The 25,968-nt window shown below is 35.7% G+C and overlaps 1 protein-coding gene across 10 annotated transcripts in view; it reads right to left on the bottom strand.

Annotated features, from left to right (window-relative positions):
* Lcor (ligand dependent nuclear receptor corepressor) overlaps positions 1 to 25,968 on the bottom strand; it is a 113,162-nt gene that overhangs the window by 24,629 nt on the left and 62,565 nt on the right. For 9 of the 10 annotated variants that reach the window (XM_038316815.1, XM_038316827.1, XM_038316834.1 and 6 more), the window contains 3 exons: positions 24,716 to 24,848; positions 18,270 to 18,557; positions 15,142 to 15,235 (listed from right to left, as the gene is read on the bottom strand). In XM_038316815.1, coding sequence (XP_038172743.1) covers positions 15,142 to 15,235; positions 18,270 to 18,507 — 332 coding nt within the window. In that variant the 5' untranslated portion in view covers positions 18,508 to 18,557; positions 24,716 to 24,848. Of the gene's footprint in view, positions 1 to 6,736; positions 12,607 to 15,141; positions 15,236 to 18,269; positions 18,558 to 24,715; positions 24,849 to 25,968 lie in introns of those variants that run through there. The other variant, XM_038316846.1, reaches the window with a different exon arrangement.

Genomic DNA, 25,968 nt, shown 5'->3' with positions numbered 1-25,968 from the left:
AAAATATTTTAATTTATAAGCTATTACTTAAAATATATAAGTTATTGACTAATCTTATAAAATTATTTGCATATTGAACTCTTTGAATATATTTTATATATACATGTTTATCTATAAACATATTACTGTTGATAGAAATAACTCCTTATAAGCAAAACTATGCCTTGTCCTAGCTTCTGCAATTTATTCTAATTATGCATACTTGGAGTCAATCGCCCTCATGCATTTGTTAAAAATTTAACTTAATAATTCTCCTGATCTTGATGGAGACATCTCTTTAATTTAGTTGCATACAGCCTTTTAAACAAGAAAGGGGATATTACTTCTTTTAACAAAAATAATTTTTAGGATTCCAAACTTCTATTATGACTCAAAGATGAGTCTCTTTTCTTTTTCTACAACATGGATTTCAATACAGGCTACAAATAACAACAACCTGAGATACCTAACATTTTTGCCTCTTAAGGTTCTTAAGAGCTTCAAGAAATCAATTTAGATGCACCAACATTACCACAGGTGAAAATAAACTCAGATTAAGTATTATTTGTTTACAGTTTGCTTTTCCCACCTGCCAAATTTTTCCGGGGAGAGGAACTTTCCATCTCTCCCTGGCCTGGAATGCCGTTTTTTTTCACCTGCCAAGACCACATGCTTAAAAATACCAAGCGTGCACCTAAGAAAAAAAGTTTTCCTCTCAAAAATGCCTTATCTTCATGTTCTTTCATTAACACTACTTATTCCACCAGATTTATAGTGTTACAGATTGCTCTTCCTCTGGCCAAGGCCGCTGGCCTTCAGCTCTTACCCCAGAAGGCCAGAGTTGCATTCTCCAGAAACAGACTTCTCCAAAGCTACCTGCTCTTCCCGATTTCCAGTCTCCAAGACCTAAAACTTCGCCCCTTATCAGCAGGAAGTAATAATGAAAGAATCCTACACCCCATGTCACCTTTTTGAACTTATATAGCCCCAAGGACTGAACTGTCTCTAAAAAAATGTTCCATTACTAATTGTATAGATTTCTGCCCACAATCTCCATATGTATTTCTGTCAATTGTTCTGCTATGAAAACCTCACTATGTATATTTTGAGATAATTGGTATTGCCCTCACATAGCCAAAATGATTTATTATTGCCTTGATCACTAATTTGATTTACCAGGTCTACTTCAACTACAGCCTTGGGGTCCTACGCATACCACTAACCAGGAAAACTCTACCTAACAATGCTTCATCAAAACACAGTCTATTAATCAAAGACTAACAGATAAAACTAACATTTTAAACACCCCTTTCTTTTAGTAACTCAAACAACTTTAGACAAGCTTAACAACATGTTGTCATGCTGATTATGTAAGTAGATTTGTGTTACACCCCTGTCCTTTAATGGATCAGAAATGTCCTGGAATGGTACAAACCCACCTGAAGAGTATCTAAAATATTTCCCAGCTAGGTATATATTCTCAAATTAGTGTTATCAACCATTCCAGACTCCAACATTCCCCTGCAGAAGAGAATTACATCATTAACTCAAAGATTTTCTTAATAGAAATTCCTCATGAAACCTTTTTATTAACTTAGTAATTTTAGGAGCATTAAGACTTTTATTTTTTATTCCAGCCATCATCAAAAAAAAAAAAAATAGGATCAGCTATATGTGTTACTCAAGAGAAAAATCCAATTCACTAAATAAAAAAATGGGAATTGCTACAAGCTGCAACATTATACAGTGTAATTGCTCAGTCATCTATTCACAAGCGACTTACCAGAACCAAGGGATCTGGTAAAGGCCAAGCAAAAAGCAAACCTTTTTGGCACTATTGTTTTGTGAATAAAGTGGCTGTCCTTTGCTGTAGATTTTTTTTTTTTTGCTCTATCTAACTCCCTTTCTGTTACATATTTGGGAATTAATTCTGTTATTAGAGAATTTCTCTAATTCCCACACCTGTTAGACACCAGGGTGCCTGCACTAACCCTCAAATATAAGCATAATCAGAAAAATTGTTTAAAATATGTCACTTTTTAAAAGCTGGGCCACAGTAGTTCAAAAGCCAAATACAAACTTGAGGCCAGACCACTGTAGAAAACGTTCACATGAGCTGTTTGAATGAAGTCTTATTACATTGATCTGGCCACAAGTTTAAAGTGAATAGTGGAAGAAATGACAAGAAATTTACCGATAGTTAGGTTTCCAGAAGAATATTCTACAAACGCCATGAATAAGCAAAAAGATGAAGCCAACAAACATCGGTATTACCAACCAAAAGCCTTATTTTAAGGAACAGACTAAAAAAAGACATAGCTATATAGCCAATCTGTCTCAGACAATAAAGCCATTAACAGATCAATTATGCACCACAAGACCCATCTATGAACACGCAATTTCTGCTTATATTACATTATGAGGTTGAAAAAAAAAGCTAAAATATTTTGCACATATTTCTAATCTTTAGGATCTATAATTAGTTCTTTAATCCCTTTACAATAGAAACTTTATAATATACAACTTCTTTACACCAAGTTTCCAAACACCATGGATTTCTCATCAACTTTTTCCCAACGACCACAGTACTGTAACAACGATAACAATAGCTGACAATGATACTTTACTATTTGTGCCTCAAGAGCAAACGAGGTACCAAGTCTTTGTTTTGACAACCAATCCTAGTTAAGAAATTTTTATTCTAATTATGAAAACCTGACCTTTTCTTGTTTTTTGAGACAGGGCTTCTCTATGTAGCCCTGGTTATTCTGAACTCATTCTGTAGACCAGGCTGGCCTAGAACTCCCAGAGATCCACCTGCCTCCACCTCCCAAATGTTGGGATTAAAAGTGTGTGCCACCACTGCCCAACGGAAACTTGACTTTTAAGCAGAAGCTGGTATTATGAAACCCAACCTATCTCGGTTAGCTGAAAACATTAGTTTTTAGGTAAACAATTCAATAAAGAAAGTGACTGCAGTACAGGGATAGTATCAAGTCAATACACACATAGGGACAAGGTAGAATCTGCATTAGAACACTGAACTGTAATTCTGTAGTGCCATTTCTAATAACCTAAAAATTTCATCTGGAAAGAGTCAAAGGATGACTGATTGACATGTTAAAGCCGTAGTACTCGTTTTACCCTTTTGTAAGCTGTTAAAATGCATTAAAAATCTTAAGCACCAGAAACCAAGCTTTAAAAACAAGTTTTCACAACGAAATTTATTAGAAGAATAGTGGTTTTTAAAGTCTAGCATCCAGTGAGAACTACCATACACAACATTACAGCCGGGAATGTTTCTCCAAAATGTCATGGTCAAATAATACAATGGAACCATTAAGTCTTACACATGCACGAAAGAACTAGTGCTTCTGACATACAATGTAGGAAAAAAAATAAAAAAAGGGAACCACATGGATTAAAATTTAAGTACTCATCACATACATTAAGACACAGCTTATTTTAAGTCCAGTCAAAATCAGAACTGCATTAAAAAATTTAATGTAGTGCAATCAAACCCAAAAACTTATTTTGTGATCATAAGTGCTCTACTACATAAACAAATGATTATAGCAAGAACAAAAAGTTCAAATCACACAGTACAAAAATCTGTAAATAAATATAAACTACAGTACAAGAGAAATATTAAATTATACAATTCCGTCAAACTGTAAACAGTATATTGAAATGAGGTCCATAGAGTAATGGGGGTTCCTGTTTTGTTGCATGACACTGAACTTCTAGAAATCTGAAAAAAATGCCATTTTCCATGTCTTCAAAGGCTATGGGTTTTATAGAGTTTCTTTCAGATGTAAGATATCAAATACTAAAGCAGAGGGCTGACTTATTTGCTAAGCACAGGCAGCACTGTGGAAAACAAGTGTTTAAAAGACAAGTCACCACCAGAAGGAACTTGTCACTGAGGTCTTTGAGGCTGTAAAATACACTGAGATAAAAACTTTCTGCTGCATGCAGTCCTAGACCTCTGCTTTTTTTTTTTTTTTGACATTTTACATACTTAATGTTAAAATACCAACTTTGGCAGGAACACTACTGATAAACTCAAAGCACTTATGGCCCAATGGTTCCATCACAGTGGCCAGTGCACAGATTCTCTGAAGACATTGCATAAATAGAATGTAGAGGTCAGACACCCAAGGACCAGTGCTTGAATTTAGTAGTAGTTATGATGAAGAAACAAGAGCCACATCAAGGAGAAACTGCATCTGTTAGAGTTTTAGAGAAGCAGCTAGGAATGTCGTTTATTTTTGTTGTGCTGGTTATTAGTGGCATTTAAAAATATATAGTTTAAGTGTGTGTATGTGATGGCTATACATGTATGCATGTTTAAAAAAATACACCGTTAACAGGAACCCCCGTATATCTGCTCAGTAGTTATAACTGAATCTATAGAATGCCACTATAAGAGTGTGAGGCACCGTGTGCTGGAAAGTTACGCAGCTTTAAAATCTGTTTGGCTGAGTTATACCTGGATACCTGAACTGAGTTTTTAAGTTGACATTCATCAAAGATGTGCTACCAGCACGTTGAAATAAAAGCAAAACAGAAAAATACAAGTCACTGTTAGGTTTACGAATAGCATCAAAGTACCTGAATTGAGTGAGAAAAGTGTGAAAACTGTCCCTGAGGGTTTTTAAACAGTGTGTACAAGTTGGTTTTCTAAGAACATTAGCTTTATTTAACAGTGTGGACTGATAAAATACCAATGTCTGACAGCTTAAAGTGGAGGTCATAAAGAATTATACGCAAACGCTCCAATGTATAGTCTATGCATTTCCCCCAAAGCAGCAACAAGCCACTGTTAAGTGCACATCCCATCACAACAAGCACACATGGGGGTTGGACAAAGGTTTCTTCTGGTCTGTTTTTTTTTTTTTTTTTTTTTGACAGCACAGCATATCAATATCCAAGGACTATATCTTTCCTAGATCAGAACGTAACTAATTTTGACTAGCAATATAGGATTAGATTTTTAATCAAACACTTCGCTATTACATACTAAGATTCTTTAAACTCACTAATGCTGGTAATACTAACCTAGTTAATCAACCCCCCCCTTGGTTTTAGAAATATACCCTTCCACAACTTAAAAACCATTAAGATCCATATCAGTCCTCTGATGTAAAAAGCATGTGAGTGAATTAGTATTAAAAATTTACACAGTAAAAAGGCTTGAATTTCAGCCAAAGATTCTAAATACTGCTCATTCCCTGAAGACTTAAAAGGGAGAGAATCTCTACCCATTTCCTTAGTGGTTTATACTTCTAAAATGGTCTGATAACATGTTTCATTTGGGGAATTATTTCCCCCTTTCTCTCCAATTCCAAATTCCTATGCCTGAACTGCTTAAATGAAATGGGGAAAATGAGGCAATTACTGAGAATTACTAGAAAGGTACAAAATGTTATTGTCATTTGTTAAAATAAGGATTACTTATATAAATGTGATTTGATCCCATATCATGTAGTTATGGTTTTTAAAATAATCATCCTAAAACTTACAGTACCTAAGACTCTGGAGATAAATTAAGACTTTAGTGTTTCAACAGAAAAGTGCTGACTTATCCCTTCTCTACAACTTCAAACATTTGGGGAAGTGCTTTCCTAATGACAGTGAGGTTCACTACATACCCAACCACCAAGCAGAAAAAAGTCACCCGGATGAAAGACTTTCAGGAGTGTAGCACTGGTCACTTACCAAATAGGAATCATTTTGTTCATTCTGTGGGGGCAAAAATATTCTAGACTGAAATTCTATTTGGCTACTGAATTTTAAAAATCCCTGCTCTACTGTGTCAGTATCCTGTTTCCAACTATTCCCAACCCCCACCCCCACCCCTTACACACTATCCACTGAGACGCTAATCTCCAAAGAGATTTAAAAATTTATGTTTTCAGGACATACCTGAGAAAGGGTGCAATTATGCAGAACAAGGAACCCAAGACTGCACTAATACTGGTTCTAGGTTCACAAAATGTTTTTCAAGACAAATCTAAGAAGTTTAAGAGGTATGAATCTTCAAATGTCTCTCTGCTTTAGGCTATTTATTTGGTATGTGTGTAGGGTCATTTCCAGTGTTGAGAATATCTCGAGCCTGTTCAATGACAGTTCAAGGAATAAAGAGTTCATTTTCACATTCAAACAATAAAAGTTAAATATTATGAATATTTGCTACATCCAATAAATCTGTGGTTTACTAAAAGTGCTTGCTTTTCATGCTTTTATGAATACAGCTTTAAATGAACTGGAAATCTTAAAATTACCTCCCAAATAGTTGTAAAATTAACTCATGTTTACTGTCTGCCAAACAAACACTAAATTCTCATTTTCAAACAAAGTAAAAAGTTTTCCTATCAAATGCACATGATCCAATTTTATATACAGTGTCTCGAGACTCGCTCTCAGTTTATCTAAAACAGCGGGGGCAGCTGATTTTTATCGTCTTCTCTAAAGTTTACACCTGTCCACCTTGTGTTCCAGCCCTTGCTCCAAGCTCCCTTTATAACATTTCCGGCACTCAGCCTGTGTTACAGCATAGGGCTAACGCTTGCTTCTTTAAAAGGCAAATGCGGAAGTTGGAATAAAGAGGCTATGAAAAGAAATTTCTCTATTTTCCCTTGCCACCATGTTCACCAATCTTCAAGTCTCAAGGACATTAGTTCAAAATAAAGAGTATGGAGGTCTGTGTTCCTTGTACCACAATTTTATATATATATATATATATATATATATATATATATATATACATACATACATATGTATGTGTGTATATACATATTTAAAGCAGTCAGATTTTAAAAAACCAAAAAGAACACCCCCCCCAAAACACCCCAAAATCTCAAAGACCTATAGTTCAATAGTCTACTAAATGGACTATTTGGCTAAAGCCATCAAGCTTTGAATAATACTGGATTGACCAGAATATTAATAAAAATTTAATTCTGATGGAAAGGGAACAAAAAAATGTGTGAAATCTTCCTGTAATTTTCAATCTGCTAATAAAATATTAAATGGGGCAATCCAACCTATTGTCATATTCTATCGCCAATTACAGCAACCCAAATAAAAGCAAATATGGAGACATGAAAACAATCTCAAGCATTTGATTAAGTAAGAATTACAGAATCAAAATTTTGTTTCAAAATGAAAGCTACTAGGCTGCAACGGCTTTCAAATAAAGTAACACAATTTGATGGCTCTAAAGAATTTCAGGTTCTGACACTGAACTAGCAATCTGTTTTATGAAAATAACCAAATTAGTCCAAGTTTCATCATCACAGGGCAATACAATATAAAAGGATTACAAAAGCTTAGAACCAGGTCTGGCAACATGTGCTTGGAGTAGGCACAGAACACACCAGCAGCTCAAAGGTTGCCATGTACTGCCATGACAGACGGTAGTTAGGATATGGGCCATAGCAGTAGTCATTTTAGTCTGATTTAGAGTTCTCTCCAGAAAATTGGGAGCTAAACACCTCATTGTGCCACTTAATGTTTTGCTATCTGATCCCATACAGCTTATATTACAGTTAAGGTAAAACACAGGGGATAGAAATGCCAATTAGTTGAGGTAACGATTTATAAGATAACCAGAGTTCTAAAGCACTTCAAATGTTGTAAAGTAAAACTGTACCAAATAAAGCTAATACACACTTCACACCTCTGAGCTTGCTCACCAGAACTGAACAGTAATTAACTTCACATAAGGACCCTACTATTACACAAAGCCTTGCTCATATTCATGATCTGCTGCAGCAAAGGTTTATCAAGCAACATCTAAACTTCAGAATAACAACAAACTTATATTTAAAAGTATTATACACAAATATAAATATTTTTTCCTGAATGAGAGACCTTGTCCTTCATGGTATTTGGGGAGCAGAATAAAAGTGTATAGCTCATCATAAATAATTCAGTCACTTGAAAGACTGCTGAACAAAGTAAAATAATATATTTTACTGGGTCATGCCTGCTGATTTTGCTCTCTCAGAACTAAGAATGCTAATGATAAAATACCATCCAAACTCTAGTTCTCCTACAACTGTATAGTGGTTCTGATGTCACAGTATTGTAGCTTATCTAGTATGTAATGGTAATATTCTCTCACAAAAAAGCAAGAATTTATTTTAAATATATTATTTCCTATCATTAGTTCAAATAATGTTATGTAATTTGAATAATGTCATCATTTGCCTTACTGGAAAATATGAGAAAAAAGGCTTTTGTGACAGGTAGATGTGAACTATACTTTCCCATACCATAAAAATGGTCAACTGTTGTCTGGGACATGCAAAACTCTGATTAGCAGAAATTAAGCATGCAAGTAGACCAATCTCCACCACACATGTATGAGGACGTCTCCAAACTAGAATATCTACACTGAAAGTGCCATACAACATAGTGGCAAATCAAGAGAGAAACCAAATATTAAGGGACCACTGTGGTATGAAGACTGGCAGCCACCTCCAAGAAATATGCAGTATAATGGAACTCTGAACACAAAGTTTAACATTAAAAGTGCACCTGAATATTACAAACTAACTTTACAAACCTACAATAAGGTAAAATATATATCTTTTGAAATATTCAGCAGCTTTTGTCTTTTTTTTAAGTCTTTTTTTTTTTGAGAGGCTCATGAATTTTAAAAGGGACCACTATCTAATTTCAACCATGCTTCACAAAACAATAATGGCTATTTTATATTGCAGTTACCAATGTAATGCAATTAGTGCTTTAAAACAATCTACACTCTAACAAAACAACAGCGAAAGAAAAAAGGAGAGAGAGAGAGAGAGAAACCAGCCAACCAACCTTTGGAGGAAAATATGCTTACTCAAAAGCTTCTTGGAAAAGAAAATTTACCTGAATATCAAGTCATGACTGATCTCAAGTGTAATGTTAAAAGCTTCACAGACATGAATATTACAATCTTCAGGTCTCAGGACTTTAATCTGAGAAGTTTAGAGTTTGGTTTGTTTTTAAAATTCACTTTCTAACCAAAACAAATAATAGAAGTACTCAATTTTCACTATTTACAACTCTCAGCCTACAGTCTGAAATGACACAATACAAGTTCTCTTATTTAAACTGCAGCATTAAAGAGTAGGCACACCATTCTTCTGCTGCTCGATTGTCATCCACTGAAACACACATAGAAAATATTTATGTTAGTAAAATGATCACTCCATTACACTACAATGACAAAGGTTACATAACTCAACTCATACATCACTACAAACTACCACAAGGATTAAACCTCTCTCTGAAGAGTAAAAGTACAAAAGTTCAACTTTTAGGGCCAGATTTTTAGATGGGCCTTTAATGATGTCTTTCTGAGAGGGAATAAAAGCACAAATTAATTTCTCGAAGAATCTTTTTGCAACAATTTTGGAATACTGAGTACCCCAAGCATTGTGCAAAAGGGAACCATGGCTACAATTAATTGTGTGCTAACTGAGAGGGAACAAAGGAGGTTTTCCTTCTTAAGCTTAGCCTTTTGCTTTCAGCAAACCTCACACAACTTCAACTGCAGATGAAAATCATGCATCTCATATTGTATTTTTATTGCAACTTCCAGCTAGGCCAGGAAATCTTGCAGTCACATTAATACTACACCAAACTCTTTGTCTGTTGAGACTAAAAAGCCAAGAAGCAGGTGTCATCCACTGATAACATTGCTTTACAAAATAAACCAAATCAAAAGAAGAATCCACACCCAACCTATGTCAAAAAATGAGTAGTGTCTTAATTTTAACAGCAGCAATGGTGTGCCTAACCTTTGAACATACAGGTTGCAAGTGAAATCTATCAGTTACCTAACTGAATTAATGGGTCCAAAGTTCTCAAGTAGAAATTTGTGCCTGGTGACTGTCTGGACTTATTCTTACTACTTTTCAAGTTGTTAGTGTTCTCCTGAAATAACCAATCTTAACCTAATCATCATTGTATGCTTATTTTATTTTACTCAGAAACGGCAATAATTTGGGGGTTTGGCTAAGCATTTAGAAGGGCCTGATCACCTTTCTCAGCAGATTAGAATATAGGGTATAAGTGGTGTGGATTTTACCCTGCACAAAATACTAATTTTAGCCTAATCATAGTAAAAGATTAAATTCCACTGACTTTACTTATCAGGTATTCTTGCAATTATCTGTTGAAAATAAATCTTCCAAATTTAACTTACTGCAATTTCATGTGCCCATCTCAAACAAAGCTTAAGACGTTCTTTAAGGAGTGCTTACACAAACATGATCAGAAAGGGCCTGAAATGTGTGCTAAACAACCAGAAAAAGTCAAGAAGGGGATATTATGTAGGACGCCATAAAAACAAGGGGAAAAAGAAATTAGTTAAACAAAATTAACTAAAATCTAAAATCCAACCTCTCCCAATCTTGTAGCAGTATCTGAATTAGTTAAAGAACAGAAACTCCAGGAAGCTAAACTACCAATTAAACTAAACTACCAATTAAACTAATAACAGAATTAACATGCAACCTAATCCTATTAGGTCACCTTGGAATTGTGATTTTTCTTCTTACCAAAAACTTAGATCCTTCATCTATGTAAAAATTATCAAGGCTAAAAATTCTAAGCATCATTTTAGCTTCACCAAAATTACTGATAGACATTGCTTTGTCTATTCTCTGATTTCCAATAAACACAGCTTGGATATCTTAAAACTACTGGCCGCAACAATACTCCATTGTTGGTTAATACATGACCACTTCTATAAAACCACTGAAAAATATAAAGAAACCTAAGTTTGCAAAAACGAGGCATCCTCCATTGTTTATGAAATGTACCCTGACTGCTCCTGAGTAAGAAGGGAGCGCGTCCTCCATGAGATAAGGCTATAATCTCACTTGTTGGTGAGAGCAAATTCTACCCTTAGAAAATCTCAAATGAAATTACAGCAAAGGTAGTGTTCCAAGCAATGAACTGAAACATTTTTGAAGGTAGTGTGTGCACATCTCCACCGCCTCCCCTCTGGGTGAGCACTAAGACATTGCTAATTTAGTAAGTAAATTTAATAATGAAAAGAAAATAATAAAGTATAATTATAAATGACCCAAGTATTTATCGAGAAATCAAATTTCTTAACGTCAAAGGTTCATCATTTGTTTTAGCTTAAACCTTCAATTAGTTGAATCAAAGAAGAAAAATGTGAATATTTTTGTAAGATGGCTTTCCAATTTGTAATGATAAAGCTCCCAGTATAACAGAGGTAATTTTCTAAAAGGGTGCTTTTTTTCTTCTTTTCCTTCTTCTTTTCTTTTTTTTTTTTTTTTTAAAGTAAAGGCAAACATAACTTAAGAAAAAAAAGAAAACAAAGAAAAACATGCAGGCTCTACAGGCAAGGAGTCCACTTCCATGTATCTGGTCTCTGTGAGGTAACTCAATTCTCTGTGTAGAGAAACATGCAAAAGGCCAAACAATATTCCGAGCCATACTGCACATGGAAATTTAAAATATGCAACATTCAGAATGCACCTTTCACCTCTGTGCACAAGTCAATGCAAAACCTGCAAAGAAGCAAGTGTCACAGTAATGAAGCCAGGTGCAGCAGTGACAGCTGAACAATGATGCAGTAGTGCTCACCCAGTTTGTACAGTAATTGGCACTCTACAGTATTCCTACTCAGTTTTTGATTCATTTGCACTTTGTGCTGCCTCTCCCTGGGGATCTAATTCAATCTTTACAGAAACATCTGGCCCCTCCGACCTCATTAATTTCATCTTTTTCTTTGGAGGGTTTTTCAAAGTGCCCAGCCTCTCCTTTACTTTGTACTCCAGTGTACTGTGGGGAATCCCATAAATACTCTGAGCTTTGGAAACACTCATTTTTCCACTCATAACCACCGAGATTGCTTCCTCCAGTATCTCACTGTTGTACTGTCTGTAACGCCCTCTTTTCTTCCGAGGCTGCTTGGAGCCAGGGTCTCCTTCTTGATCCGACGTGGGATATGGCTGTCCAGAGGTAGACTGCTCAGCATCTGAGCCCCAAGAATCAGGTCCAGCATCTAATATGCTTTTTCTATTTTGTTTTGGAAGAATAGCCCTTAATTTTTTACTAAGCGCGCTCTCCGTTTGTGAACCCATTACCAAAGAGCTATAGCTGTACTGATCACCAGTGCGAGACTCCCAAGAAAGATCCATTCCTCGAACTTGTGGTATCTTTAAATCTACAGGAGATGAATGGCTCATGTCCCTTTTTCCATCTTGTTTTGTTTGATGTGCCATTTTTGGAAAGGCAGAGTTCTCTGCAAGAAAAGGAAGGTCACTGATGTTGCTGAGTGCACCATTTCCCCTGAACTTCATGCGGTTGAGGTTAAATTCGTAATGAGGTTTTGCCCAAGAGGCTTCCCTGGATAATATTAAGTGCTGTCCATGATTCTGTAATCCAGACGGCCCAAGGCTGGCAGCTGTGGACAATTGGTTTCTGCTCAGTAGCTCTTCACTAATCTGCAGGGATCGAGCCAGTGGAACTTTGAGTGATGTGGAGTGTCCAAAACCTTCCCTGGTTCCATCCTGTAAGCTTCTTGGAGGTACCCCATCACCACTCCGAAGTCCATCTGGGCGGTACTGGCTGGGTCTCCCAGGTCGCCTAATTGGATGGAAGGAAACTGATGTGAGCAGGACTTGCACAGGAAGGGAGGGGCGGGTGAGGGGACCACTCCTTTATTAGAAGGCCTTGCTTGGGTAACATCACTTTGTGTTATTTATTTTTTTTCTCTAAAATTAAAAAAAAACATTGTCTCAGCAGTTAGTTAGTTTAAAAACTTGATCACAAAAAGGGAAAAAAAAGAAAAAAAACAGGAATTTTTTGGGCAAAGAAAAATTAAACTGTTGGCAGTCTCTGGTTGGGTTCACAAATTTTCGGAGAAAAAGTTTCGCGCAACTGTTTGAAAATAGCACCTTAACCATTAATTACAAAGAATCATTAGTGTCTTCATTATCTATACAGAATTGTTTACCAACGTGACGTTACCACTAAACAAGCACAGTAATAAAAGAGTAAGCCAAATTATTTATTTTAATGTAATGCATTCAACATTCATAACAACTAGCTAGAAAGCTGGCAGCATTCACACTGGTGGAACCCAGAGATAATTGCTCATGCTACAAACAAGTTAACGTATATCATTAAAAATCAAACAATTCCAAATGACATTTCTTTTACTGTTTGAAAAAAAAAACCTATATATGGCAAGCACAGCCCCAAGGTGAGGGAGGAAGTCAAGTGAAGTTGATAACTTACCACACTTCTTCATTACAACCCTAGTGGCTGTAGGCAGACACAAGCACCACACTTCCGCAAAGTAACTTTGCATTTTACCCCAAATTTTGTTAAGTGATACTCAAAGCCAATATAACCAGAAGTATAACTTGGTAGCAATCTTTAAGAAAAATCTTTTTTCTTAAAATACTGTGTTTATGCTGAAATAATGTATTTTAAAGTCAATTACTTATAAAGTTAACTCATAAGATTTTATTGTTGTTTTAGGGTATTGTATGTGTCTTCCTTCTTTGGTCATTCTTCTCCCTTCTTTTTCAGTAGAGGGGACTTTTTTCTCACTGAACCTGGAGCTCACTGATTCAGCAGGCAGGCTGACCAATGACCTCCAGGCATCCTTCTGTCCCTGCCCCACTCCCAGGGTTGGTAGCCCTGCCATCTATGAGTGATAGAGACCCAAACTCAGGTCTTCATGCCTGTGGAAGGCTCTTCAGTAACTGAGCCATCTGCCTGGCTCCTAATTCATACAGTTTTTAATTTTCATAACAGAGAAAGGATACTGATCTTAAGACTGATAGCTGTCAAAACATTCCTAAGAGGAATGATTATATCAGTGCAACCCAAAAGTGGAATTTTACAGAAATGATAAACTATATTCCCCTGGATTTTACAGAGACCATTGCCACTACTAACACAGTAACACTGAATGCTCTACTGAAAGATGGGCAGTACTACTGATGAATTGATCTTCCATGAAACAAAACATTTCTCACTCAAGAGGAATAAACACAGCAGCTTAAACAATACAGAACACAAATCTGGCAGCCAGGTTTAAGGTGAATCTTAAACAGGGATTCGTTTATGGAAACTGTACTTGGGCTTCTAATACGTACGCTCTTACACAACTCAAGTGTTTTTGGTATTGAAAAGGAACCCAAATAACTTGGAACTATGCTGGATTATATTTAGTATACATGCAAGGAAATTCTGAGAAGAGCTTATATTAAAACATAAGAAAACAGATTAACATTTTTAGACTGAATGGAGTGGGAGGGGAGGAAGACAATGGAATTTAGGAGAAAATAAGGGGAATTTATAGCAGTCAGTAGAAGAATCTTTCAGTTTCAAAGTATGAGTAGGTGGAAAAGTCCACTTAGTGTCTAGTTATTCCTCTAGTATCTAAAAAACCTCCCCATATCAACAGTATTAAAGTTTAAGGCAAACACTATTAACTAGCTTAAACTCACCACATAATTTTTCACATCTACATGTTATAATTTTCTAATGGTGTCTAAATATTTATTATCTGCTTTATCAAAATGGCTACTAGATATACATTATGAAAATTAGTATTCTTACAGTATAAAATAAAAGTGGTCACAATTCACTGAGGGGTTAAGAATTATCAAACTGAGTATATAATAATATTTGGCAACATTAGATGGTTACTCATCTACCTATAGCACTCTATTAAAACAAAATCACATACAATTACATTTTCTGAACTGCCATGGAATTAAAACTGCAGTTCAAATCAACAGTCAATAAAACCAAAAACCAAACCAAAACAAACAAAAATAAACACACATTAACACACACCTCACTAGGGATACCAAATAAAACACAGGAGCCCAATTTTCACTCAACAACTTGAACACATATTAACACCCTCTTCACTTCTACACTTTACAATTACTTAGCACAGGTTCCACACTCTATAAAGCACTGACAAAAGGTCCAAGGATACACTTTTCCTTCATTAATAGACTGAGTCATTTTATGAATGGCTCACCTTCAAGACTGTTAAGCTGAAAGGTTAAGTTTTTATAATGCTCAAGGAAACTGGTTGAATCACCTTTGATGAATTATCTATATAACAGAAAAACTATAAAAGTTTTTCCTTACCCGTTCCCTTGAGTACTGGAGCAGCCTGAAGAATGGCTCAGGGAAGTGCTGCTAGCACATGGACTTTTCTTAGTAGATAAATCAAGTACACCGTCTGTAGGGACACAAAGAAATACCTGAGGACATTAAGAGCTGAAGCAAATGTGAACCAGATATAATAAAAATTAGAAAAAAGTCAAGGTAACATTTGGCATACTGAGGTATTACATTCAAAAACAAAAATCAAGGTCACCAAGTTTCTTCAGAAGGAACCAAATCTAGCAAACCTGGTGTACTGTTATAGGTGTAATAAACGTGTATTTCTCAGGGCTAAATATCAATAGGGCAAAAGAAAGTGAAAACATTATAGAAGATGCTAAGATATAATAAGATATTGAAAACACAGCACAGGTTCTGCACTAGAATTGTTACACTTCATTTTCTAAACTTTTATTCAAATATATGAATTTATTTTTGCAAATCTACATCCCAAAATTCCTCAAGATTGATACTTTAAACTCCAAAATCATTTGAGCTTCAATGTGGAAAATTTATAATCAGAATTATCTGTAAATGATTTGATTATATTTCATGTATATAAAAGACACTCTGAAGGGATGAATCATTTAATAGCTTATAATTTATATGTATTTTAACTATTCTTTTTTATTGTTTATTTTGGTTTTTTGAGACAGGGTTTCTCTGTGTAACCCTGGCTGTCCTTGAACTCACTTTGTAGACCAGGCTGGCCTTGAATTCAAGAGGTCCACCTGTTTCTGTCTCCCAAATCTTGGGATTAAAGTACCATTACTTACATTAAAGTACCTGGGATTAAGTACCGTTACTTCCCAGTTAACTATTCTTTGGTACAAAAAAAAAAAAAAATGTGTATTTGAGAACCTTTTAAAAACCTACAAATTCAAATTTCAATCATTAAATCTTGTTTAAGAGCTTTTACAAAATTAAAGTATTTTAAAATGGTGTTCAAATTTAGTAAAAGAAAAAAAAGGAAAGGAAACATCTTAGTATCATAACAGCTTCAAAATGTAACCTAAAAATGAGATGAATCACAGATTTGTGTATTAATACATAAAATTAAAGCCTTTCTTTTCCTCAAAGTTAATTTTCCCTTTATAGACATAACTTGACTACTTCCAAAGTTGTCATTCCATCCAGGGTTAAGAACAAGTCAGAGCTTCTGATCTTGATTTCTAGCTGGCTAGCTGGAAGGTCTTTATATCTATGTCAACAATAAATCCTGGATAGGATCAACTTAAAACTTGAATCACAGTTTCCTTAAAACTTGAATCACAGTTTCAAGTTGTTAGAAATATGCAACCAACCCTCTAAAATTAGAAGAGCCCAACCTTCTAAGAAGTTTTGTTCTTAGAATTCACAGTAAGTATCTACAAGCATAATTATTATGGTAAAGAACCAAGAAGCATCTTATTTAATATCTAATATCTATCCAGAGATCTACAAACTAAATGCAGTGCTTAGAGTATTTCTAACCCAAGACACTTGCTGTAAATTAGCCTCCCTCCACTACTAATACCGTAAATACATCTCTACGTTGCCACTCTTTTCTAAATCGGAAGCTTTTGATGCAGTATCTAGAGTCAAGAGACTTTTAATGAAAATGTCATTTTGTAGTAAAAACAACAATCCTCAATAAAACAGAAAAATGTCAGGCAGGGAAGCAGAGGCATGAAGGCGGATCTCTGAGAGTTCAAGACCAGCCCGGTCTACAGAATGAGTTCCAGAACAGCCGGGACAATACAGAGAAACCTGGTCTTGGGGAAAAAAAAAAAAAAAAAAAAAAAAAAAAAAAAAAAAAAAAACCCACAACTTTGTAAATTCAGTAAGCAAAGGTGCACTGGTCAGTGTGAACAGAGGGCTAGAAGGGTTCCTGTACAGGCCAATCTCCAAACAAGGTATTCTGTTTGCTGTACATCATACTCAGACAGGGAGAAAAAGAAGAACAAAAGAAAGCCTACTCAAATACATACCTCAATAAGTAACTAACACCAGTGCATTAAAGGAGACATCTTTATAAATTACTTAAATTAAGAAAAAAATGGGTCCTTCTGAAAAGATTATTTTAAAAAATTCTTTCTAAAATCAAGATATTTCTTTCCAATAAATCCACAAATAACTTTTCTGCTGTTCTTAAGTTTTGAAGACAATAAAATTTTTTCCTAAGACATCAATTTATAATTATTTTAGAAATTCAAACAGTGCCTCAGTTGCAAAACTGTTGACAGCACACTGTGAGAATACAAAGAAGCAGGAATTTTCAATCTATTTAAAATATACTTCAGAGGCACAAGAAACATCTGAACAATTGATGACCTCTTAATGCTTTCACTGATTTGGATCCTCAATAATACTTATTTTGGAAATATCTTCAACTTATTTCCTTAATTTAGTACATGCATATATATTACACTTAACAATCTAAAGTATATTCTACTGTCTTTTATTCATAATAATATTTATTTTTATTTTTAAAGATAGGCTTTATTATACAGTCATTGCTGGCCTGGTACACTAGGCTAGCTTCAAACTCACAGAGGATCTGTGCCTCCCAAGTGCTGGGTTTAAAGGTGTACATTAGTACACCTGGCGTGATACTCTTTTGAAATTACAATACTTATTTTTACTTATCTCATTTGTAGAGTGTAACTTCCAAGGAAAGGGTGTTTCTCAGATACTAATACTAGAGCACTGAGGATAAATAGAAAACTTTGCCTTTTTACAATTTTCAGAATCTGATATGTTAATTTAGAAAGTGAAAACGCTCATGTTAAATAATTGCCTGACTTTCCTGTGTGGTGTACCCATCACAACCACCATCTGCTAATGGGCTGAGACTGCAACAATGCTGTTCACTTCTCTACCACTGAATACTCAGGACAATTTAATAAAAACATTGTTCTTATTTTTAAGAGACAAAGTCTCACTATGCTGCCCAGATGATGCTCTTGCCTCAGTCCATGTAGCTGGAATGCACAGGAGCATGTACCCATGATAACTAGAATCACATTGTTTTCTATCCTGTTCTTGTTGTTGGCATTCTATTTGTAATTTTCTTTCTCCCCAAATCAAAGTCTTCTGACTGGACAGGAGACCACAACATCAAACCATACCTTGTTCGCTAGGTTCTGACTGAGACTTTCTGACAGTAAGGTCCAGAGGTGAGTCTTGGTCAGCCATGAGAAGCTTGCTGAGCACGGGGTTCTGAGTAGTTGCAGCGGTGGGAGAGGTGGTGACTGGAGATGCTTTCGGCAGGCTTTGGTTCTTTGTGCTATTGGGCTGGCCAGGGTCCTGAGTAGAGCTATTTTTTGAGGTATATTCAGCAGCAAATTGTTGGATCATTCGCTGCATGATCTCACGGGCCACTAGGGGAATATTGGGGTCGGAGACCCAGGGACTGTCTGTAAATAAAGATTTATTTACTTTTAAAGTGGGACATTAAGGTAAAAAAAAACTTTCAAGAAAACATGAAACTTCCCTTTAGTTTTTCTTTAAATTAATCTAGTATCCTAACAACTGTATCAACCATTTGTTTATATTCTTAATTGGTAAACATTTAGATCACAGACTATTGAAAATAAAACTTCATAAACAATTTACCACTAGGCTTATGAAATTAAATACAGGGATAGCAAATGGTATCTACTGGTAAGAATCACTTACCTGGTATGGAAATACCTAAGCCTCTCTTAGGAAACATTTACTGTCAACATCTACAGATGTCGAGTTTTCCCTAAACTAACTCCTCATATCCTTTAAGTAAGGTTTCTGAATCTATGAGTGCTTAATTTATTTCTTGTAAATGACTAAAAGAAAAACAAGACTATAAAAGATATTTAACTTTGGGATCCAGGATTTAATTTCAAGATCCATATAAAGACAGATTGCTGGGTGCTGTCCCCAGAGTTTCTGATGCAGCAGTTTGAGGCCTCAAGAAATGACATCCAACAAGCTGACAGCTGCTGCTCGTTGAGAGCAACAGTTTTCGAACTCCTAGCTAGGAGTTTAAAATGTCACATATTTTTCACAAGTTCTTTAAGTATAACCTGCCAACATTCAAACAATAGCTAGAAAAGTAATAAAATGAACACTTAAGGAGTCAACACTTAGATAATGTTAATTCAAAACAAAGATCACAGGAATTCACAGACTGGAAAGGAATTTCAAGTTCAAATGGGGTTAAGATGAAAGGGGAAACAATCCGTGTAAACCTGTTATCCTCATACTTTTATAATCACCTAGAGACTCTATCTGATGATTTCTGTATCCCTAATCTTGCCTGGTGTAAAGTATCTGATCAATTTATTTGGGTAATAAATACAACAATCAAATCAATTACCAAATAATACCTTTAATACAAGAGAAATGTGATGTAAATTTGTATAGGACGTTACTAATAAAACTAGCTATAACTACCAGTACACTTGACTCCCCCAAAGGCTAGCCAAGGTCTTTGTTAAGATTTACCTGGAAAAAGCAAGTAAGTGTTCATAATAATTTGGAAAAATGAGGTTCTCTAGAAGTTGATTCATAAAGTTAAAGAAAATCTGATTTTTAGTTACTACTAAAATATAAAACCTCCACAATAAGAATAAATAACCAAAATCCAACAAGGCTCCCAATAGATGCCAAAGAACAATACTTGGTATCAGAAGATGTTCATGAAGTGACAGTTTTATCTATAGACTTGCTCTATATGTTTTTACCCACCTAAACCATATTTAATAACCCCAGTTTCTCTATAAATACACTCAATGTTGCAATCAGTTTATCAAAGATATTTAATAAAATTGTTTTTACAATTAATTGCAATGTTTTGTCATATTTTAATAAAATATGTGCCATATAGTACCTCTAAAAGTATTTTTATCTGGGGCTAGAGAGATGGCTCAGTGGTGTAATAGCACTTGCTGCTCTTCCAGAAGACAAGGGTTCAGTTCCCAGCACCCACAAAGCAGCTCATAATTGTTTGTAACTCCAAGTCCATGGAATCCAACACCCTCACATAGACATATACACAGGTAAAACACCAATGCACATGAAATAAAAATATTTTTAAAAATTAACTTTTGTGTGCAGGGGGTGTGGGGCACTAGTGTCATGGTGCATATGGAAGTCAAAGGGCAATTTGCATGAGTCTAGTCTCTATCATGGAATTCATGGGAGTCTTTGGGGATACAATCTGGATTGTCAGGTCTGACAGCAAAAGCACCCTTATCCATCGAGTCTAGCCCTTTTGAAATTCATTTAATGTGTATGTGAGTACCTGCATATGTGTGTGTTAAATGCACATTAATATAAATTAACACAAATAAACATAAATTACTACCTATGTCTGAAGTCCATACAGGTCAGAGAAGGCATCGGATCTCCTGGAACTGGTTTTGAGAGGCTATGTCCTCTGTCAAGAGCAGCAAGCAAGTGCTCTTGAGTTTCACTATTCACCCTCGGTTGACCTGTAACTCACTATGTAGACCAAGCTGGTCTGGAACTCAGTGAGTTGACTACTTCTACCATTCAGGATTAAATGCACATGAATCACACTTGGCTTCTGAAATTTCTTTCTTTCCTATTTTTTTTTTACTTTATTTATTTATTTATTTATTTATTCATTCATTCATTCATTCATTCATTCATTTATTTATTTATTTTGGTGGGGAGGTGGTTTGAGACAGGGTTTCTCTGTGTAGCTCTGGCTATCCTGGAACTCACTCTGTAGACCAGATAACTTCAAGATAATCCTCTTGACTCTGCTTCCCAAGTGCTGGGATTTAAAGTGTGCATCACCACCACTTGGCCTGAATTTTCTTATTACTAGTTATTGACTTTACAGTTAAGACCTATTTCCCCTACATAAAATATAATCTCTATATGGAAGACTACATAAAACTTCCAATATACTAGTGGAATATATGAGGTATGCTTTTGCTTCATGGAAAGCAAGAGAATATGTAATAAAGAAGAAAATTACCAAACAGATGGCAAAATGCAGCAATTTTTGGGATTTCTGTGTTAATTAATAACTATTAAAGCTTTGTGGTCAGTAAAATTTCATGGTAAGAATTATTAAGTTCCACCTTGGATGTTTAAACATATTATATCTGTCCCTTTATTGAATAAACACCAGTCATGAGATAAAATAGTCAATGTGTATGACTGACATTGCTGCCATTTAAAGTTCTCTAGAGTCTGAGTTTCCTGAATGTATTCATTCTTTGATTTACTTAGAACATTCTGTAATTACGGTCATACCTAGTGAAACACTCACAACGGAGTCAAGTAAAAGCAACTATCAACAGATGCAGAGGAGAGAACCTACAGATAAACATATAACTGTTACAGCACAGCACAGCACAGCTGGACATAGTGGCACACCTTTTATCCCAGCACTCTGGAGGCAGAGGCAAACTGGAGGCTAGGCTGATCTACACAGTGAACTTCAGCAAAGTCAGAGCTACACTGAGATCCTGTCTCTGAAAGAAACAACCAACCACACACACAATGCTGTTACAGCACAGTCAGTGGTATATTTCAAAATCTCCCTCGTTCCCTCCCTCCCTTCTTTCCCCCCACCCCCAGAGCTCACTATGTAGGCAAGTCTGGACTTGAACTCACAAAGACCCATTTGCCTTTGCCTCCCAAATGCTGGGATTAAAGGTTACCACAGCTGGCCGAATTATGAAAACTTCTAACTCAGGGAGCAGAACGGCTGACAGAGAATGACTGTGACAACTGAGAGGTGCAGTGCCTGTTCTTCTCAGGACCCATTGCACAGGTCCAATGACAAAGACTACTGCATGGACACTGCAGGGACAGCCCAACTTAGCTTTACAAAGACTCCTAAGTAATTTTTTAAAACCAAGCACCACAATTAAAGGCTAAACATGACATACATGAAAATCGAAAGTGCAAAATGTTCTGAAATTCCAATCTTTCAAGTGTTGATATAAGACTCAAAAATGTTTGAATTTTGGATTTTCCGATTAGAGCTCTAAATTGATGAAGTCCACACAAAGATTCCAAAACGTGAAACTTAAAAACATCTTCACACTCTTCAGCATTTAGGATAAGAGAAAGCCAATCCTGAGTTATACAAATAATTCTCTTCAGAAAAACTCACTGTCATCTCTGTGGATAATTGCCCATTTTTGGCATTACTGCATGCAAATGTCTATCTCTGAGATATTTTCATGAAGATTAATAAAATACTTATAAAGTAACAATATTAACATATAATACAAAGAGAAGGAACTTCCAATCCAAAGTAACAGTTCCTTTTTCTAAGCACCTCACACTAGTATGCAACAAATATACAAATAACTCGTTTCTTAAAAATTCGAACTTTTGAAATCCTAAAACCAATTCCTGCTGTAAACATCATGAACCAAAAGCTTACAAGAATTTCAACAGAAGTTATTCTTTGAGAACAAAGACACGGAACTAAGTAGGGTAGAACATCACTGAAGGAATCTGCTGTCAGTACCCCCTAACCAAGAAGTAAGTAGAAGGCTTCCCATCTTGAGTTTAAAAAGTTGCTAAAACAGCACAAAGACCAAGGACATTGTCTGTTTACACTCTGGTGGAGAACAACTGTAAACATATTTGGATAATAAGCTGTTACTAGGTTATACCTTAAATGTCAATCTTCCTACCCTTTCTTGAGACAAGGTGTCACTATGTAGCCCTGACTGGCATAGAACACGTAATTTAGATCAGGCTGTCCTGGAACTATAAGAGATTGAAGATTAAAGGAGTGATATCACACTTGGCAATGTGAATTCCATTACTGAAACAATCAAATATTAGTAAAATTAATAAAACTACTTTTTTAAAAAAAATGTAATTTTGGTAGTGGGGCACTTAATCTGATAAAGTGAGCCTTACAGAGCAATGAAAATACAAAACCGTGTATTTTTCTCCAAACAGTAACTTAGTTAAGGAATACCCTAAGTTTACAGGACATCTCACTTCAGTAAGGTTCTAAAAACACTGACCATACTAAGCAGGACAGCTGGTATCCAACAGTAACCAATATTAGAATCCTATTTCACTCCTGTAGTACACTGTTAACCTTGAGAAGGCAGGCGGGCATCTCTGGAGGAATGAGTGGTCTAAGTAGCACTGGACAGGTGAGAAGTGCACTAAAGGAGATGGACGCTCTGGGTCTGCTGAGGGTTAAATGTAGCCAAGATAATCAGCAATACCAAGAACTCCATCCCCCTCACCCAACTTCCCAACTGCCTGGATTACACGTGCACACTACTATGCCTACGTCGTAGGAAACATTTTTAGAAACTATCATAATCACCTCTACCTTAGCAGAAGGAATGTGTAATTAAGGAACAGAATTAATTCAGAGAGAATTTATTGAAGGTGAAAACTCTACTGGACATAGTGGCACACAACTATGGAAAGGAGGGGAGGAGGAGAGAGAAGAGGAGAAAGGAAAGGAAGAGACAGACAGAAAATAGACTCTTTACTAATTCAAACAAGATTATAAAGAGATTATACAGATTAAGAAAAGAATTAAAGCTGGGAGCAGTAATATAAGCCTTTAATTCCAGCATTTAGGAGGCAGACGCAGGCAGATTCTGTGAGTTCCAGGGTATAACTCGGTCTACAGAGTGGAATCCAGAACAACCAGTTACATAGTCAGACCCTGCAGGAAGTGTGGTGAGGGGGTGGGGGTAGGGCATGGGAGCAGGGTAGGGATAAGTTGGGGGGGGGGGGGGGGGGGGCAAAATGGATGAAACTGAAACAGCATAAAAAGAAAGACAAAGAAAAGGGTTGGAGAAATGGCTCAGTGGTTAAGAGTATTTGTTTTTGCAGGAAACTGGGATTTGATTTCCAGTACTCACATGGTAGCTCACAATCATCTATATATAATCCCATTTCCAGGGTATGTAACCTTCAAGAGCACCAAGCACACACATGTAGTGCACATACATACAATCAGGGAAAACATTCATATGTAAAATAAAATGAATAGATTTTTTTAAAAGGTATTTTTTTAAGAAATAGGAGAAATACTGTCTCTACGCATCCCTAAATCTCTTTGGCACTGCAAAATAATGTTGTCACCATACCAACTGCAATTTTTTTTAAAATCTCATAATGTCCTAAGACATATTTACCATGCCAGCCTGGTCTACAGAGCAAGTTCCAGGATGGAATTTAAAGCTACACACAGAAACCGTGTCTCAAAAGAAAAAAAAATGCTTACAAATATAAGAGTCAACTACATTTTCACTTCAAATGAAATTTCAGGTCAGATCAGATTTTCAATTTACAGAACTAGTTTTTATAAGTGTTAAGGATTTAAACAGTAGCATTTTATATTTTAAAACTTGTCTAACAAATTGCAGTCATAATAAATTTCTAAACTACTTAACTAAACCCCCACTCCAGTATTAAAGAGGGCAATAGGTGTCTTAACCTTATTCCAAATTTAATATGATAAAGGAACAGAGAAATGTTTTAGGAATAACTTAAAATGACACTGAAATTATAGAAATTAATATAAGACAAGCAGGCTATGTTGTTTGCCACCAAAACCAACCTTTTCTATAAAAGACTGCATTGAGGAACTCTTCTGCTTGTCTCTGGAGTCGAGTGACTTTTGCGTGCTCCTGTTTAAGCAAAGCTTCTTGCCCAGCTCCGGAAGCTGGCTCATCCAGACCGACTAAGTATCCCTGCAAAAATATCGCGTGAAATGTTTGTATAAAATCTCTCCCCATTTAAAAATTCAAAGCACAAATTCATAAAAACAAGTGTTACTAGCCAATAAGACAAACTAGCATAATACAATTAAAATAGTTAGAAATTTTTAATCTATTTAAATACTTAGAACTTAAATTCTGTTGCTAAATAACTGTATTGTAATAGTAGTCCTCAGATCTTACTGCATTGTTCAATTGATAAATAAGTCAAAACTAGCACTATGACAGAGAACTAAAATCACACACCGCCTGTTCCAAGTGCACTTCAGTATTTTAGTTTCAGTAATATATGTGCTTGAACATACATACATGCAATAAAATAGGGATTAAAAGTTCCCTAAATGTTACAAGCAACTCACTCCAGAGACTGCCAACATTGCTTCAAGGCTGCTGCAGCACTGTGGGAAGCTGATAGTGCTCTGCATTTACTTCCAGTCTTGCCTCTTACAAGTAAACAGGAGGCCAGAACAATGATGGTGACCACAGAAAACAAGATAGAGAATTGCACAGTATACCTTCTAAGTATCCATTAAGTCCTGTGTTCACATGCCTTCCACATCACAGCAGCGTTTAAACTCATGCACTTACAAATTTTCACCACAAACTACTTAAAGCTTTCTAAAGAAAGCAGGTCATACTTTGCATAATAAAATATGCTTAAGAACTGAAAGCACATTATAACCCACAAACTTCTTACACGTTTAAAAAACACCAACTAATATCTGCAACTACTTCCTAGGATTTCCCTATTATAATCAACATCATACCTATTTGTTTCACATTTAAACTCTTTCATTTCATTAAGATATAATTCAATAATACAACTCACCCATGTGATGTAAAACCCAATGGATTTTATTCATAACTATAAATTGTTACCATCACAATGTGAATATTTGTATCTCATTAACACCCAACCCCTATCCCACTGCCTACAGCCACCCCTAAGCAGCCATTTACACTTTATTTCACTTCTGAAGATATGCCTATTGTAACCACTTCATCTAAATGGAGCATTTTTTTTTGAGGCAGTGGCGTTTTCTCCTAGAATATAATTTCAAGATTCATCTATATCATAGCAGATGTTTGCATT

The sequence above is a fragment of the Arvicola amphibius genome, chromosome 1 (genome assembly GCF_903992535.2).
Source record: "Arvicola amphibius chromosome 1, mArvAmp1.2, whole genome shotgun sequence".
Classification (NCBI taxonomy): domain Eukaryota; kingdom Metazoa; phylum Chordata; class Mammalia; order Rodentia; family Cricetidae; genus Arvicola; species Arvicola amphibius.
Note: the sequence above shows the minus strand (reverse complement) of the source record. Positions and strands in the feature narration are given on the sequence as shown.